The sequence below is a fragment of the Mugil cephalus genome, chromosome 11 (assembly GCF_022458985.1).
Source record: "Mugil cephalus isolate CIBA_MC_2020 chromosome 11, CIBA_Mcephalus_1.1, whole genome shotgun sequence".
Classification (NCBI taxonomy): domain Eukaryota; kingdom Metazoa; phylum Chordata; class Actinopteri; order Mugiliformes; family Mugilidae; genus Mugil; species Mugil cephalus.
In genome coordinates this window covers 2,879,978-2,892,506 of record NC_061780.1, presented here as the reverse complement: position 1 = coordinate 2,892,506, position 12,529 = coordinate 2,879,978, and the positions used below count along the sequence as shown (strand labels likewise).

The 12,529-nt window shown below is 40.6% G+C and overlaps 1 protein-coding gene across 1 annotated transcript; it reads right to left on the bottom strand.

Annotated features, from left to right (window-relative positions):
• Positions 1-2,355: 2,355 nt before the first annotated feature.
• Positions 2,356-11,436, bottom strand: wdr73 (WD repeat domain 73). Its single transcript, XM_047597745.1, has 8 exons — positions 11,316-11,436; positions 10,516-10,583; positions 10,142-10,227; positions 9,963-10,051; positions 8,839-8,906; positions 7,940-8,104; positions 6,118-6,483; positions 2,356-2,757 (listed from the first exon to the last, which is right to left on the bottom strand). The coding sequence occupies exons 1-8, from the start codon at positions 11,384-11,386 to the stop codon at positions 2,477-2,479; spliced, it is 1,194 nt and encodes a 397-aa protein (XP_047453701.1). The 5' UTR covers positions 11,387-11,436; the 3' UTR covers positions 2,356-2,476.
• Between the last annotated feature and the right edge of the window lie 1,093 nt (positions 11,437-12,529).

Genomic DNA, 12,529 nt, shown 5'->3' with positions numbered 1-12,529 from the left:
TTTGGTCTAATTCACTTCAGCCTCTTTCACATCTGTGCGTTTCCGTAGTTTTCGACCCAGGTCTAATGACCCAGCAATCAACCCGGGATTTTATCGCCTCAACTTGGCTTCCATGTGAACAGGAATGCCTCATGGACCCACTAATTTACACGGTGATGTTGATGTACCTGCCTGTCACATTCTGATTTTGTCACTGGACGGCCTGTCAGATTGTCTCATTGTAGAAGCTCCAGTGCTGCGAGCAGCTCAAAAACGGAGCAAAGTTGTGATCTTCTCCCATAAGAGACCGATCTTTGAAGGGCAGAGATTTTTGTCCGTTTTTTAATCAAATGTGTTGCTACACAATCATTAATGGAAGTGCATAGGTAAATTAACCTTACGCCATGTTTGGGAAATCACACCGAGGATTCTCGATGTGAACTGCCCATGCGTGGCTGTGTGTATACAGTTTATATAGCAATATGGTACACTTTTTTGTCGCATTGGCAAGGCTGTGAGATCTGCGAGTAATTTCTTGATTAAGAACAGGTGTGGCAGTAACCAGGCCTGGGTGTGGCTAAAGGAATTCAACTCAGGTGTGATAAACCACAGTTAAGTTATAATAGGGGGCAAACACTTTTTCACACAGGGCCATGTAGGTTTTGTTTTCCCTTAATAACATTCATTTAAAATCTGCATTTTGTGTCTGTCTGTCTATCTGCCAATCAATCAATCGTCCAACCAACCAATTTCTGTCCACTGGAAAGGCAGCCAGAGTCAAAAATGGAGGAACGTATTGTTGCTCAGTAGCTGCACTGCATGATTTACTCTCCATCTGATCAGAAATTTAGTGGTTAAAGAATAAGAGATAGAAGAGGACAGAGAAGGACAGTTAGAAGAACCTGAACAGAGCGAGAGGGAGAGGGTGGATGAGAGGAAATTAGCAACCAGGGACAGTCAGATTTGGAGATATTAAGGGCCTGTTCATGACCATGTGATCTTGGAGATACAATTGAGATCGCATTTGAGAGATCTGCACTCTGACCACATTTGGAACCGGTCTCGGTCGCATTCCTTTGGGATTGTGAATGATCTTAATACAAGGTCTGAATCTGAGCAGGCCCTTAGATTACAAATGAGACTGATGTGCATGAGACATGATAGAAAAGCATGGCTAAAAGCACTGTTACTCTTGAGTAGACACACTGTTTAAAAAATGTCTGATTTCAACCTAATCATAATTGCATCATTCAAGCAAGCCCCTTAGAATATCTCAAATCTTTGTGTCTTTATTTAGTATCAAAAGAAGTGAGCATAAGGGGACCAACTAAGAGAGATGATGAAACCTTAGACAATGACAAAGCATTTCTTCAGCTAAAATTCTAACCTCAATGCTATAGTCATTGCTGCAACGTTACAACACAGATGTCGTCAGGATTTGGATTATCTTAATACCTTTTTTTTTCTATCAGATGGTGTTACCTCAGATATTCATGTCTTAAATGTGTGCTTAAGATATCTAGACTCAATATTTTAGTCTTTATAGCTACACACTTTGATAAGTTTAGATACTTTACAGATTTGAATTACTGTGCATTTTTAAATTAAAACATGATTGGATGAGACCTGGCAAATCTGAAGTCAGTCATCAATGATAATCAATGGTCTGCATGCTAAGCGCCTTACAATACCTGTTCAAATTTTTTTATAACACAGTCTTGAGTGAAAAGTGGCTGAAAAAGTTGCCAATCAAACTAAACTATAAAATTAGAGATGCTGATTCACACTGAAATATTATACAAGGAATATGGTGGGTAATTTGCAAAGTGATTTCTGGAAATTATGGACATGGCCGGCTGGCATGGAATTAAGATCACATATGACCTCACCTATTAATATGGTCCCTGGGCAAATAGGGCTTCAGCCTCATGACTGTTAGGAACTTCAGTTGATTTTGAAACAGAAAGGTGTAGTTCAACTGAATGATCATTTAAACGATGTTAAGACTGAGATTACACATAGCTTGCAGTGACAGGATCCAGATGCTGTGGCTAAACACTAAAAGAGCAGTGCATGTGGTAGATATTCTGTATTCAATTTTAACTTCTAGTATGTCACCAAGAAGTAGCCTGGCAGTGACCCCAGTTTCTGGTCAACCGAGTTTCTGGCGGATTGTACCCACAGAGTTATTCCTATTTAAACCTCAATTTCCCACTAGTTTGTCAGAACTGAAGAAGCTACTCGGATAAACACACATGAAAATAAGTCTCGAACCTTTCAATACAATCCAACAATTTAAATGAGAGTGGTTACTTGGAACACATGTCACCATAAAGGCAAAGTTCTGAATAATTTCAGTGAAATAAATTCCACTCGTCGAATATTTTCCATTTTATTTAGTGATATTTCAGATTCATTGTAAAAAAAATATAGATATTCCAAGTTTGTAAGTCATTTTTTTCTGGAGTTTGATGAGCAGTACTGTAATTTCATGAGGTTATTTATTCCCCCTTGTTGCAGGTGAACTGAATCTTTCCTTTGTCCCTGATCCATTTGGATCTACCCAGTCCCAGACATGGACGGAGCCGTCTGAAGCTGCAGACAGCAGCGTCTGCGGCCGCTCTGGATGCCAGGTGTGTGAGGTGACATAGATGGGGACGCTGTTATCGGTCTCTGGCGATGAAACCACATGGCCACGGTGCTGAAACAGAGGTTGTGCGTCCTGTAGCTCTGTCCTCCAGAAACGTGTGTTGAAGATCTGGACAACTCCACTGAAACCTGGGAAAGAGGAAGATGGGAATGTTGAAAACGTTAAAAATCTTTTATCAATTAATCTTGGACATCAGTTCTGAAAGGCAAATTTATTTGAACCTAGTTTTGTTAGCCCTCATTTCTATTATGTCAACGAATGAAAACAACAGTAAAAAAAGAAAAGAAAGACAGAAAGAAAAAAAGTGTCAGACAGGTTGGAAAAAAAACACCAATTCATCTTCAAACTGTGAAGTGGAAGTAGGCTAAAGACTGGCCCTTACAGCAATTCGACAGTCTTAATAGACTAAATTAAGGATATTCAAAAAGGAAAAAAAAAATCCAAGTTTAACCCAGACCTAGGGCTTTCATATAAAAAAAATAATATTCAGACCTTAAATAAGTTCTAACATTTTAAACTAGGCTAATCTATCTGTGCATTTTCATATCCAGATCCTGAGAATGCTTAATGAAGCCTCAACATTGAAGTATACAGAAAACCCAAGCACACAGACCAGTACTTATTATTTGATTCCCACACAAACTAGGAGTCATCAGAACCCTTCAGCACCGAGCACCGACTGTACCCATAAGACAGGATGGAAAGGACAAGGAGGGGAAACACATCAAACAAACTCTCAAAACATGGTGATATCCCAACTGGGCCTTTGTCAAAGGCCAAAAAGATATCCCAGGAAGGACGGGGAAGAGGAGCACAGCAGAAGGAAGAACATCACCATCCCCTACATAGCTGGTGTATCAGAGAAACTCAGGAGAATTTTCAGAAAACACAGCATCCTAGTTTATTTCAGACCTGGCAATACACTTAGACAAAAACTGGTCCACCCCAAAGACAAAACACCTAGACAAAAACAGAGCAATGTAGTATATGTTGTTCAGTGCAGTGAGGAATATACAGACTTGTACATTGGGGAAACCAAACAACCCATCTATAAATGCATGGCCCAACACAGGAGAGCCAGCTCATCAGGAAACGACTCGGCAGTCCACCTCCACCTGAAGGACAGAGGACACTCCTTTGAAGATACAAACGTAAAAGTCCTGGCCAGAGAAGACAGATGGTTTGAGAGAGGAGTGGAAAAACCTTCTCTAAACAGAGGAGGTGGACTGAGATTGTATTTACCATCTATTTACAATTCAGTTTTGACTTCTATTCCCAAGAACTTTCAACACCATTCACACCTGAACCTCCAGACTCCCACTGATAATAGCTTCGTTAGAGCTCCATTCATAGGGTAAGTAGCCTAGGCACACAGTTCCCCCGACAGGTAAGTACCAGCCGTTATGGAAATAGTGACCCCAGTTTCTGGTCAAGCAAGTTTCTGGTGGGTTTTACCCACAGAGTTTATTCATATTTAAACCTCAATTTCCCACTAGTTGGTCAGAACTGAAGAAACTACTCGGATGCGTGGCGAAACGTCTTCAAGAAATTCTACAAGTCCAGTTGCCTTTATTCAACACCTTTTGGATTTAATGAATGACATTATTTGGAATTATTATCTTGTTCATCTAGTTTGAGGATGTCATGACTGTGGTGGGAATCAACAATGAGATGAGAGTAACTACAGGTGCAAGGTCACCTTGCCATGTGGCGCCAAGACGTCATTCTCTCTCTGAGCGTTACAAAGACGAAAGAGACTGATGTAGACCTGAGCACACCCAACATCCTAGAGAGGATGAGCAGCACCAAGGTCTCCTCCTGGGCTACCAACACCACATCACTGGCGACCTGCAGCTTCGTTTACAGGCGTCCGTACTGTGGTTTTAACTTGTAAAAGGCCAACTATTAGTTTCTAAAGCTTACGATGATTAATTTTACCATGAGCGAGCATTAGAATGTTAAGATAGTCTTCAGGGTGGCATTAGAAAGGAAAGGTCACGAGGTCTCTTAAACATTAAGTAGAATCATCTTCTGCACAACTCGGCAAATGATAATTAAAAAATTTATAAAATTGGCTTCTCTAAATAGTCAGTTGGATGGACCAGATGTAGATCACATACAATGTGCTCAAATGCCACCATGACCAACTCTCCATCTTTAATTCCAATAATAAAAATGCATAATGAGTAACGCATCACCAGGGTGTTAAGATGACAATGGACATGACAGCCTTAAAGGTTAGTTGACCTTTATAACATCAACATCCAATAGCCAACCAAATTAAAAACTGTTAAGACAAAAGGTGACTGAGCACGAAACTTGTTTTTTTAGGACCTTTTTTGACTTGTTAATTTGGAACAAACTTATGAGTCAACATTTGGTAAATGTTTAAGCCTGTCCTTCCTGCTGCTGAAGAATAATCATTTAACCCTGGAAGTTCACGGATGTCGCACTTAATAGCGTAACAGAGATGATTGGTTTGACAAGAGCAGTTGACCATGAAACTACAATGCACATTCTAATTCTTAAGAGTTAAAATACCAAACCAGGACACATTAGTGATTTCAAAATTGAAAGAAATTACGGCTGTCAGTAGAATATTTAATTACGGCATGATTTCCATTCATTTCCATCAATATTATACTCAATTTCCATTAATGCAAATCACATTTCTTTCTAATTTTCTTTTTATTTAACTTTATCAATATGGAGTGGAAACATATTCTTGATTTATACAAATTATGTTATTATCATTGCAACAAACCAAAACTATGACAAATACCGTCCAGAATATTATTACCCAGGTGTCTTTTCCAATTCATGCAGCTGCTTGACTCAGTTCCCAACAATGACTGCGGTGGTGCCTAATTCCCCTCTCCAGTCAGCGCTCTCATCCTGCTTCATTTCACTATTTAAGAGCTTTTCTGTCATTCAGGATGACTGTGATTTTGTGAGAGCTGTCTGCCTCATGCTCCACTGTTTGCATTTGAGGCCTTCTTGTAACGTGAATACTAAAATCTTGCTATCACCTATAACTTACGTTTTAGCTTCATGCTCACATTTCATTTTTCTTTGAAGGAACCACTTCCCTACCTTCTTCCCCTAGCAGAGCTTGGACATAACAGTAGCTAACAGAAGTGTCACCATCTCATCTTCTAATACTTCTTATCCTGCTGGAGTCATCAGGCAAGAGGCGGGGTACACCCTGGACAGGTCGCCAGTCTATCACAGGGCTAACACAGAGACAAACAACCATTCACACTCACAATTAGGGTCACCAATCAGCCTAACAAGCCTGTATTTGAAGGTGGGAGGACACCAGAGTACCCGAAGAAAACCCACGTAGACACAGGGAGAACATGCAAACTCCATCCAGAAAGGCCCGAGCGGACTCGAACCCAGACCTTCTCACTGGGAGGCATCAGTGCTAACCACCGACCACCAACTCAGTCTGTTGTTAAATCAGATCAGTGTGCGTCTAAACTCACCCGACACTGAGAGGCAGTCGTCCAGGGCTGGAGCCCAGGACACTCTGACATGGTCCAGGTTGCAGAGACGTGTTTGGACGTCCAGCTGAGCCTGACACACGGCTCCTCCCAGGTTCCTCAAGTCCGACACCACCGCCCGTCCAGAAGAGGAGAGTCTGAGGACCCTGCAGCTGGACGGATGCGGGCCTGTAGAAACATCTGTCCACCAGAGGACAGCTTCGCCTGATGACGTGGGTGAAGGCGAAAGCTGAGGGGCAGCAGACGTCCGAGTGTCGGCCACGTAAACGCTCCCACTACAGCAGCCGGCGAGGAAAACCGTGTCACTCACAAACTGTAAGGAAGTCAGAGGATCTGCTGAGTCAGTCTCTGTTGGGAAAAATAACACACAGCACACACAAGGATCTGTAAGACATTATAACATTAAACATCATCTGCAACACCTAAAGCGCGTTGTGTGTTGGTAGAATTTTGGTGCAGCCAGTAATAAAAAAAAAAAAAATCAATATGAGTCCAAGTCCACTCTGTATTTTTCTCCATCTTTATCTTGCCATGCTATCAGTGGAGGCTTTCTGCAACACCGCTGGACTCCATCAACAAATACTGTAGTTTTACCTCTCAGATCATAGAAGTTGCCACTTAAATTCAACCACCATGTGTAATGAACTGAACCAGAGACAGACGGAAATGATTCTTAAGGTTACCTGAAATATCTGCAGTAAAAAAACAAATCCTTGTGACTTGTTTGCGAATATGTGATAATATACATGTTTCTTAATGATTTTTTAAAGGTGGCCAAATGTGCCTTTTCTTGTTTTTTGTTATACACAATGAGAGCTACAATTAGTAGACCACTTGGCATATTTCAGAGCGTTTCGGTGTGTTTCTGTTGAACTGGTCATTAAAATACCCAGAAAACGAATGAAATATCTACAACGTCATCACTGTGTTCTACTAACCCCATACAACAGAGCCACCACAAGGAGATTCGGGTTATTTTCCTTACAATAAACAAGCTAGGTCTATTTCACTTCCAATATCGCTGAATCACGTTCCTTAACACAAGAAGCTAAAGTAGTTGTGTAATCATTGTCAGGTGTGATCATGGTTACACTGATGTTGAAGCAAGAGTCTTAGGACACAGCTGTGTGTTTGTTTTGAATGTACAAGGCCTGTCCTGCTCATCGACACTACAATGACTAACGGTGCAACAGCGTCTTCACTAACTGTGTCTTTACTGGGAGAAGGAGGACTTGTTGGCAGAAAAGCAGCAACGAAATCAGATTTGAAGGAGGAAAAAAAAAAGGGTGAAATTTACAAAAGACCACAAGAAATGGACAAATGAAGATTGGGCTGTGGACTGATGCCTCCGAGCTGAACAGTTTGGCGACAAGTGAAGAGTCTGTTCGCTGAAGGAAGGGGGAGAGATATAAAAATGAGTGTCTCTTAGTATTATGGTGTGGGGTGCCATTATACACTCAGCAACAGGTGACTTAGTGAAAGATGACGGCATCATGGATAAGAAAGTATACTGCATCAGTCTCAGATGCATGGCCTTAATTGCCCTACTCAGCCACACCTGCAGCAGACATGGATAAAAGACATGACTGTAGAGGTCTACGCCACAGACGCCACATTTCAGCTGCAGAGGCTCACCACGTCTCAAGTGTCACCTTCTTTTTTTTTATTCCAAGGTGTAGAAAGAGACCATTTTTTAGTAACTCTTGTGTTGGTCTCCACTTCATGCTGCAGCTCTTTCATACTTGTTTATATGTGAGCATCAGTTTAAGGAATGAAGTGTACATGGCAGGTCCAGCAGTCTTACCTAGTGAATAAAGAGTGTGTCCTGAGGTCAGTTCAGTCAGCTGGACGTCACTGGTCCAGGCTCCGTGAAGGATTTGCGGCGGTGTCGAAAGTCGAGCTGCGATCCTGCTGCCTCTCTCTGAAACACTCCTCTTCCCCTGGATGCTTCCCGTTCTCCTGATCACATCTGCCATCAGATGACAGGATATTAAACAATCGCATTTTAACAAGTCAGTTTAAGTTTGTTCTGCAATTTCAAACCATGATAGGTACGTGGTAAAATCAGGAAGAACTCATCCCAAAACAGCTCCTAGCAGAAAGAATGACCTATAACGCTGTCTGATTATTTTAGATGAATAGTGCTTCACCGTAGTGGGCGTTATAAAATTACCTTTTCTTCATGTCATTTTACCAGCAAACAACAAATAAATGCAGCATCAGTTGTAATGAAGTTAGTTGTTTTCCAGGTCCTGTTAACTGATGTGAACTGTAGTTGTTTTGTGATGAATAAAAATGGTAAATATAAATCAGAGCTTTAATTAAAATTACAACATACGCATTGCTTCTCAAAATCAAAGGGACGTGTTTCAGAAATAAAAGTTGAAAAAAAAGTGTAGACACGCCTGATCTAATTCACACCATTTATGAAATGTTAATTAAAGCCAGAACCTGTCCTTAAACTTGCGGTCTGTGGGACTGTAACACTCAGTAAATAGCATGAGTAATCCTGGGAACCGCTTCAAACGAACAAAAGGACTCCACAAAAAATGATACTGTCAGTTAAATATTCAGAGTAACTAGAACTAATGGAGGAGTAAATGGGAAACGTGTTTAATATTTAATATGTCTTTACATTTTGGTAATGAGCCTTCTACTCAAGTTCTGTCAAGTTCCACAGTGGAGCAGATTCAGTGAACTCACCGCTGTCATCTCCTCCAAGGTCCCACACCTGCAGGTCAGAGCTCAGCCCATCGTTGGTCACGACACACCTGCCAGGCCACGAGAAGAAGACGTTAAATCATCTTAGTGAAAAAGACATCTGACAGAAGACATCAGTCTGCTTGAGCACTACTACTGAACTAACTCCTCTGATGCATGTTTGTTAAAGCTGCACCTTACAGGTATTATGAATGAATCTAATTACTGATTATTTTTTACGATTAATCATTAATTATTTGCCTACAAAATGTCAGAAAATAAAGAGTCTTTAGCGTCATCTTCAGAGGCTGGGACCAGGCCATGTTTTGAATTTAACTTTTAGAATTAAAACTAGTAATTAAAAATCTGAACTGCTGCTGATTATTTTACTATGGCCTGATTAATGCATTACTAATTAATCAATGTATCATTTCAGCTCTGAGGACGAAGAGGCACTTAACACATTCTGAAGCTCAGAACATAAAGAAGCAGGATAATAGTGTTGGTTTATTGTTGAGAATTTTTCTATGAATATCATTAAAGTGGATTAAGTATAAGAGTGGATAAACTTAATTTAAATTGCACTCTTCTCACTCACCAAAGTCCAGACAACAAAATATAAAACAATAAAGATGTATTTTAAGTGTTCACTATGCACATTTATGTTGGGTGTGGGTGTCTTCTTTTTAAAGTTTCTTTCCAGTTACACATTTGTCCCTGCATTTAATCAATTTATTTTAGCTTCTCTAAAGTAAATGCCACAAATGGTAAATGGTCTTGCTCTTATATAGCGCTTTTCTACCTACTCAAGGTACTCAAAGCGCTTTTACAGTCAGAGACACATCCACCCATTCACTCACACAAGCACACACACATTCACACACCAGCACCAGTTGCACTGGGAGCAACTGGGGGTTCAGTATCTTGCTCAAGGACACTTCGGCATATGGCACATTTGGGGGATCGAACCGCTAACCCTTCGGTTCACGGACAACCCGCGCTACCTACTGAGCCACAGCCACCAAATGAAGCATTGTAACTTTTCTGCAGGGAAACACCTCAACGGACCTGCATGCACTGGAACTGGAAACTCAGCTGGTGCCTCCTTCACCTGAGTTAGAACTCACCTTGTTCCTGGAATGTGTCTGAGGCAGCAAACGGGACCGTCTGTGAAGCCACCATTGGCAACTTTAAAATCCCGTTCTGCGCAGAGACCCTGAACACATCGGCATACAGCAAAAGCTCAGAGTCTCTAAGTTACACCCAAGTCATCAGTTTATGAAAATGAAAAAGTGGTGATTTATACCTTGTTTTCATCAGCAAGAAGTTTCAGCGGAAGACGAAGCTCCAGAATTTCATTTTTCGATGGACTGAAGCCTGCAACGCATACGGCTGTAACACAACAAACACTGATAAATATTGACAATTTCAGCTGCAATTACAAGCCTTGATGTCTGGAAGAGTCTCTTTTCATTGCTGTGAAAACATCAGTCTGCTCTTGTGTACAATTGTGCAACATAATAGCAGTGGCCTGCTGATGCATTGTTTTACTTGTAGCCAATGAAGGGAGGCAACTACAGTTTGTTTTATCTGTTTTGTTATGCAAAAAACTGAACTTGCACAAAAGTGTTATATTACTTATCAAATGCTGATGTCAGCCAGTCACATAAATACACTCACTCTTCCCTGACGTCCATTCGATGACTTGAGTGGGATGTTCCAGCTGATACACATGAAGATCTTTGTACCTGAAGGAATCAGACAGTCATGAACCACATAAACCTTGATAAACCACTTAGTATTTAGCCTGCTTATCATTAAATCTGCACACACAAATGAAATAAAAAAATAAAACATTTATAGCATGGAGCTCCCTGCAAATTAAAAAGTTCAAGAAAAACAAAATCTAAATTCAGAATTATATTTTTCCCTAACATAGTCCTACAGATGTGTTGCAGTGCTTTGTCAACAGTATGTGATGTTTACGTTAATGTTCATGTTAAAAGGACTTATTTTTAACCTCCACGCCAGACTTCATAAAGACTTTTTAATAATCAATATCTCCTGCCTCCGTGATCACCGTAGACGCGTTTGCAGTACAATACCATCGGTTTTAATAATCGTCTGATCATGTAATTTAATTCGTCCTGGATATAACACTAGCAGTCAAACCAAGTGACACAGTACTTCGTGTATATCTGGGCTGTACAGGTACGAGTCTGCTGGCGTTAACCTTGTGTTGTTCTAATGTTTTAAAGAGAATTGTCGTTTTGTGTAGTCTACTATGGCTAAGCCGAATCAAGGAGGACTAACGTTATAATGTGTGCATGAACGACTTTGTATTTCTAAGGACTGTAAACCTGCTATGAGGCGTAAATGTGTACGACTTTCAAGCGGAGTTTTGTACAGCTAGCTCCAGTAACTAACAGCTATTATAACAAACATTACGGTTTAACAAAACTGTAAAAACGTTTGCTCACGTTTTCAGAGACTCGATAAACCAGTCATCTAAAACATCATCAAACTCTGTGTCTTCCACCTCTCCCATCATCTCACGTTACTACAGCCAGACCGGGAAAGCGGCTTCTCTTCGACTTCCTCCCTCCTCACTTTGAAATAATGCTTAAAGTCTACAGCGCCACCTGATGGTGTGGAGTCGTTATGGGTTTAAAGTCAGCTTAAACTTTAAACAGCATATTTACTGTAAAGAACCATTTTACTTTAAACTTTAAAATAAAGAGTAAATATCAAAATAGTAAATATGCAGATTTCCTTCAAATTTGTTTCAGTCTTTAATGAAGAGAACAAATATATTTGCTGTAGATAATTTAAATACATTAGCAAGAAGGTTCTGGGTTCAAATCCATCTGCCAACTGGGGTCTTTCTGGTTTCTCACTGTGGTTTCCACTCACCATCCAAAGATATGCTTGTTAGGTTCATTGGTTCTAAATTGGCCCTAGGTGTGAGTGAGAGTTGTTTATTTATCTTGCCCTCAATAATGTCTTGAGAGTAAGACCTCACGTCATTTGTCTCAGTGTCTGCACCATCTTGTATTTAAAGAACAAAACCTAAAATAATGGAAATACTGGTGAGAGTTGAGGGAAGAGGTCACAACCTGTGGTATTAATGAGCTGTCTCCAACCTAACAGAGAATACCAAGTCACAACAACAACATTAATGTGTGTGTCACTGCACTCTAAGTGCAGATGTGTCAACAAATGTGCCTTTGGATGGCTGCAGGCACCTAATAACCACAACGAGATTATTTTAAAGCTGTATAAAGCAGCACTATTGTGGTCAACAGATTTGTACTGAAACACAAGCTCGACTTTTGTTGTTATGACACACGGTAACAAAGGAAGGTTGCGTTTAATTGCTGTGAAGATTTGTCTGCTCAACTCAGTGTATTATCTAGAGTAGAGGTTGATTTTGATAGTGTAATGAAATAAAGGAAAACGCAAATAAAGGAAAAGGCGTTTGACATTAATGATAAAATGCTCACACCACCAGTGCACCTTTTTTTAGTCTGTCGGTTTCCTCCTTGGCCAGTGTGTTGGACAGTCAGGACTTCATCCTTCCCACGATGTGCGGCTGTTGTTTTCCTCCTCCTCCTCCTCCTCCTCCTCCTCCTCCTCCTCTTCAGCAGGCCTCTCATTCTGTTCTTCCTGCTGTCTGACAGGATAGAAACTGAGT

What these genes read in the sequence shown, in the direction of transcription:
- wdr73 (XM_047597745.1), bottom strand. Translation starts at nt 11,386, where the DNA reads ATGATGGGAGAGGTGGAAGACACAGAGTTTGATGATGTTTTAGATGAC. An exon ending in ACACACTCTTTATTCACTAG is followed by an intron (nt 6,484 to 7,939) that starts GTAAGACTGCTG and finishes TTTTCCCAACAG; the next exon opens with AGACTGACTCAGCAGATCCT. An exon ending in CGACTGCCTCTCAGTGTCGG is followed by an intron (nt 2,758 to 6,117) that starts GTGAGTTTAGAC and finishes CCTCTTTCCCAG; the next exon opens with GTTTCAGTGGAGTTGTCCAG.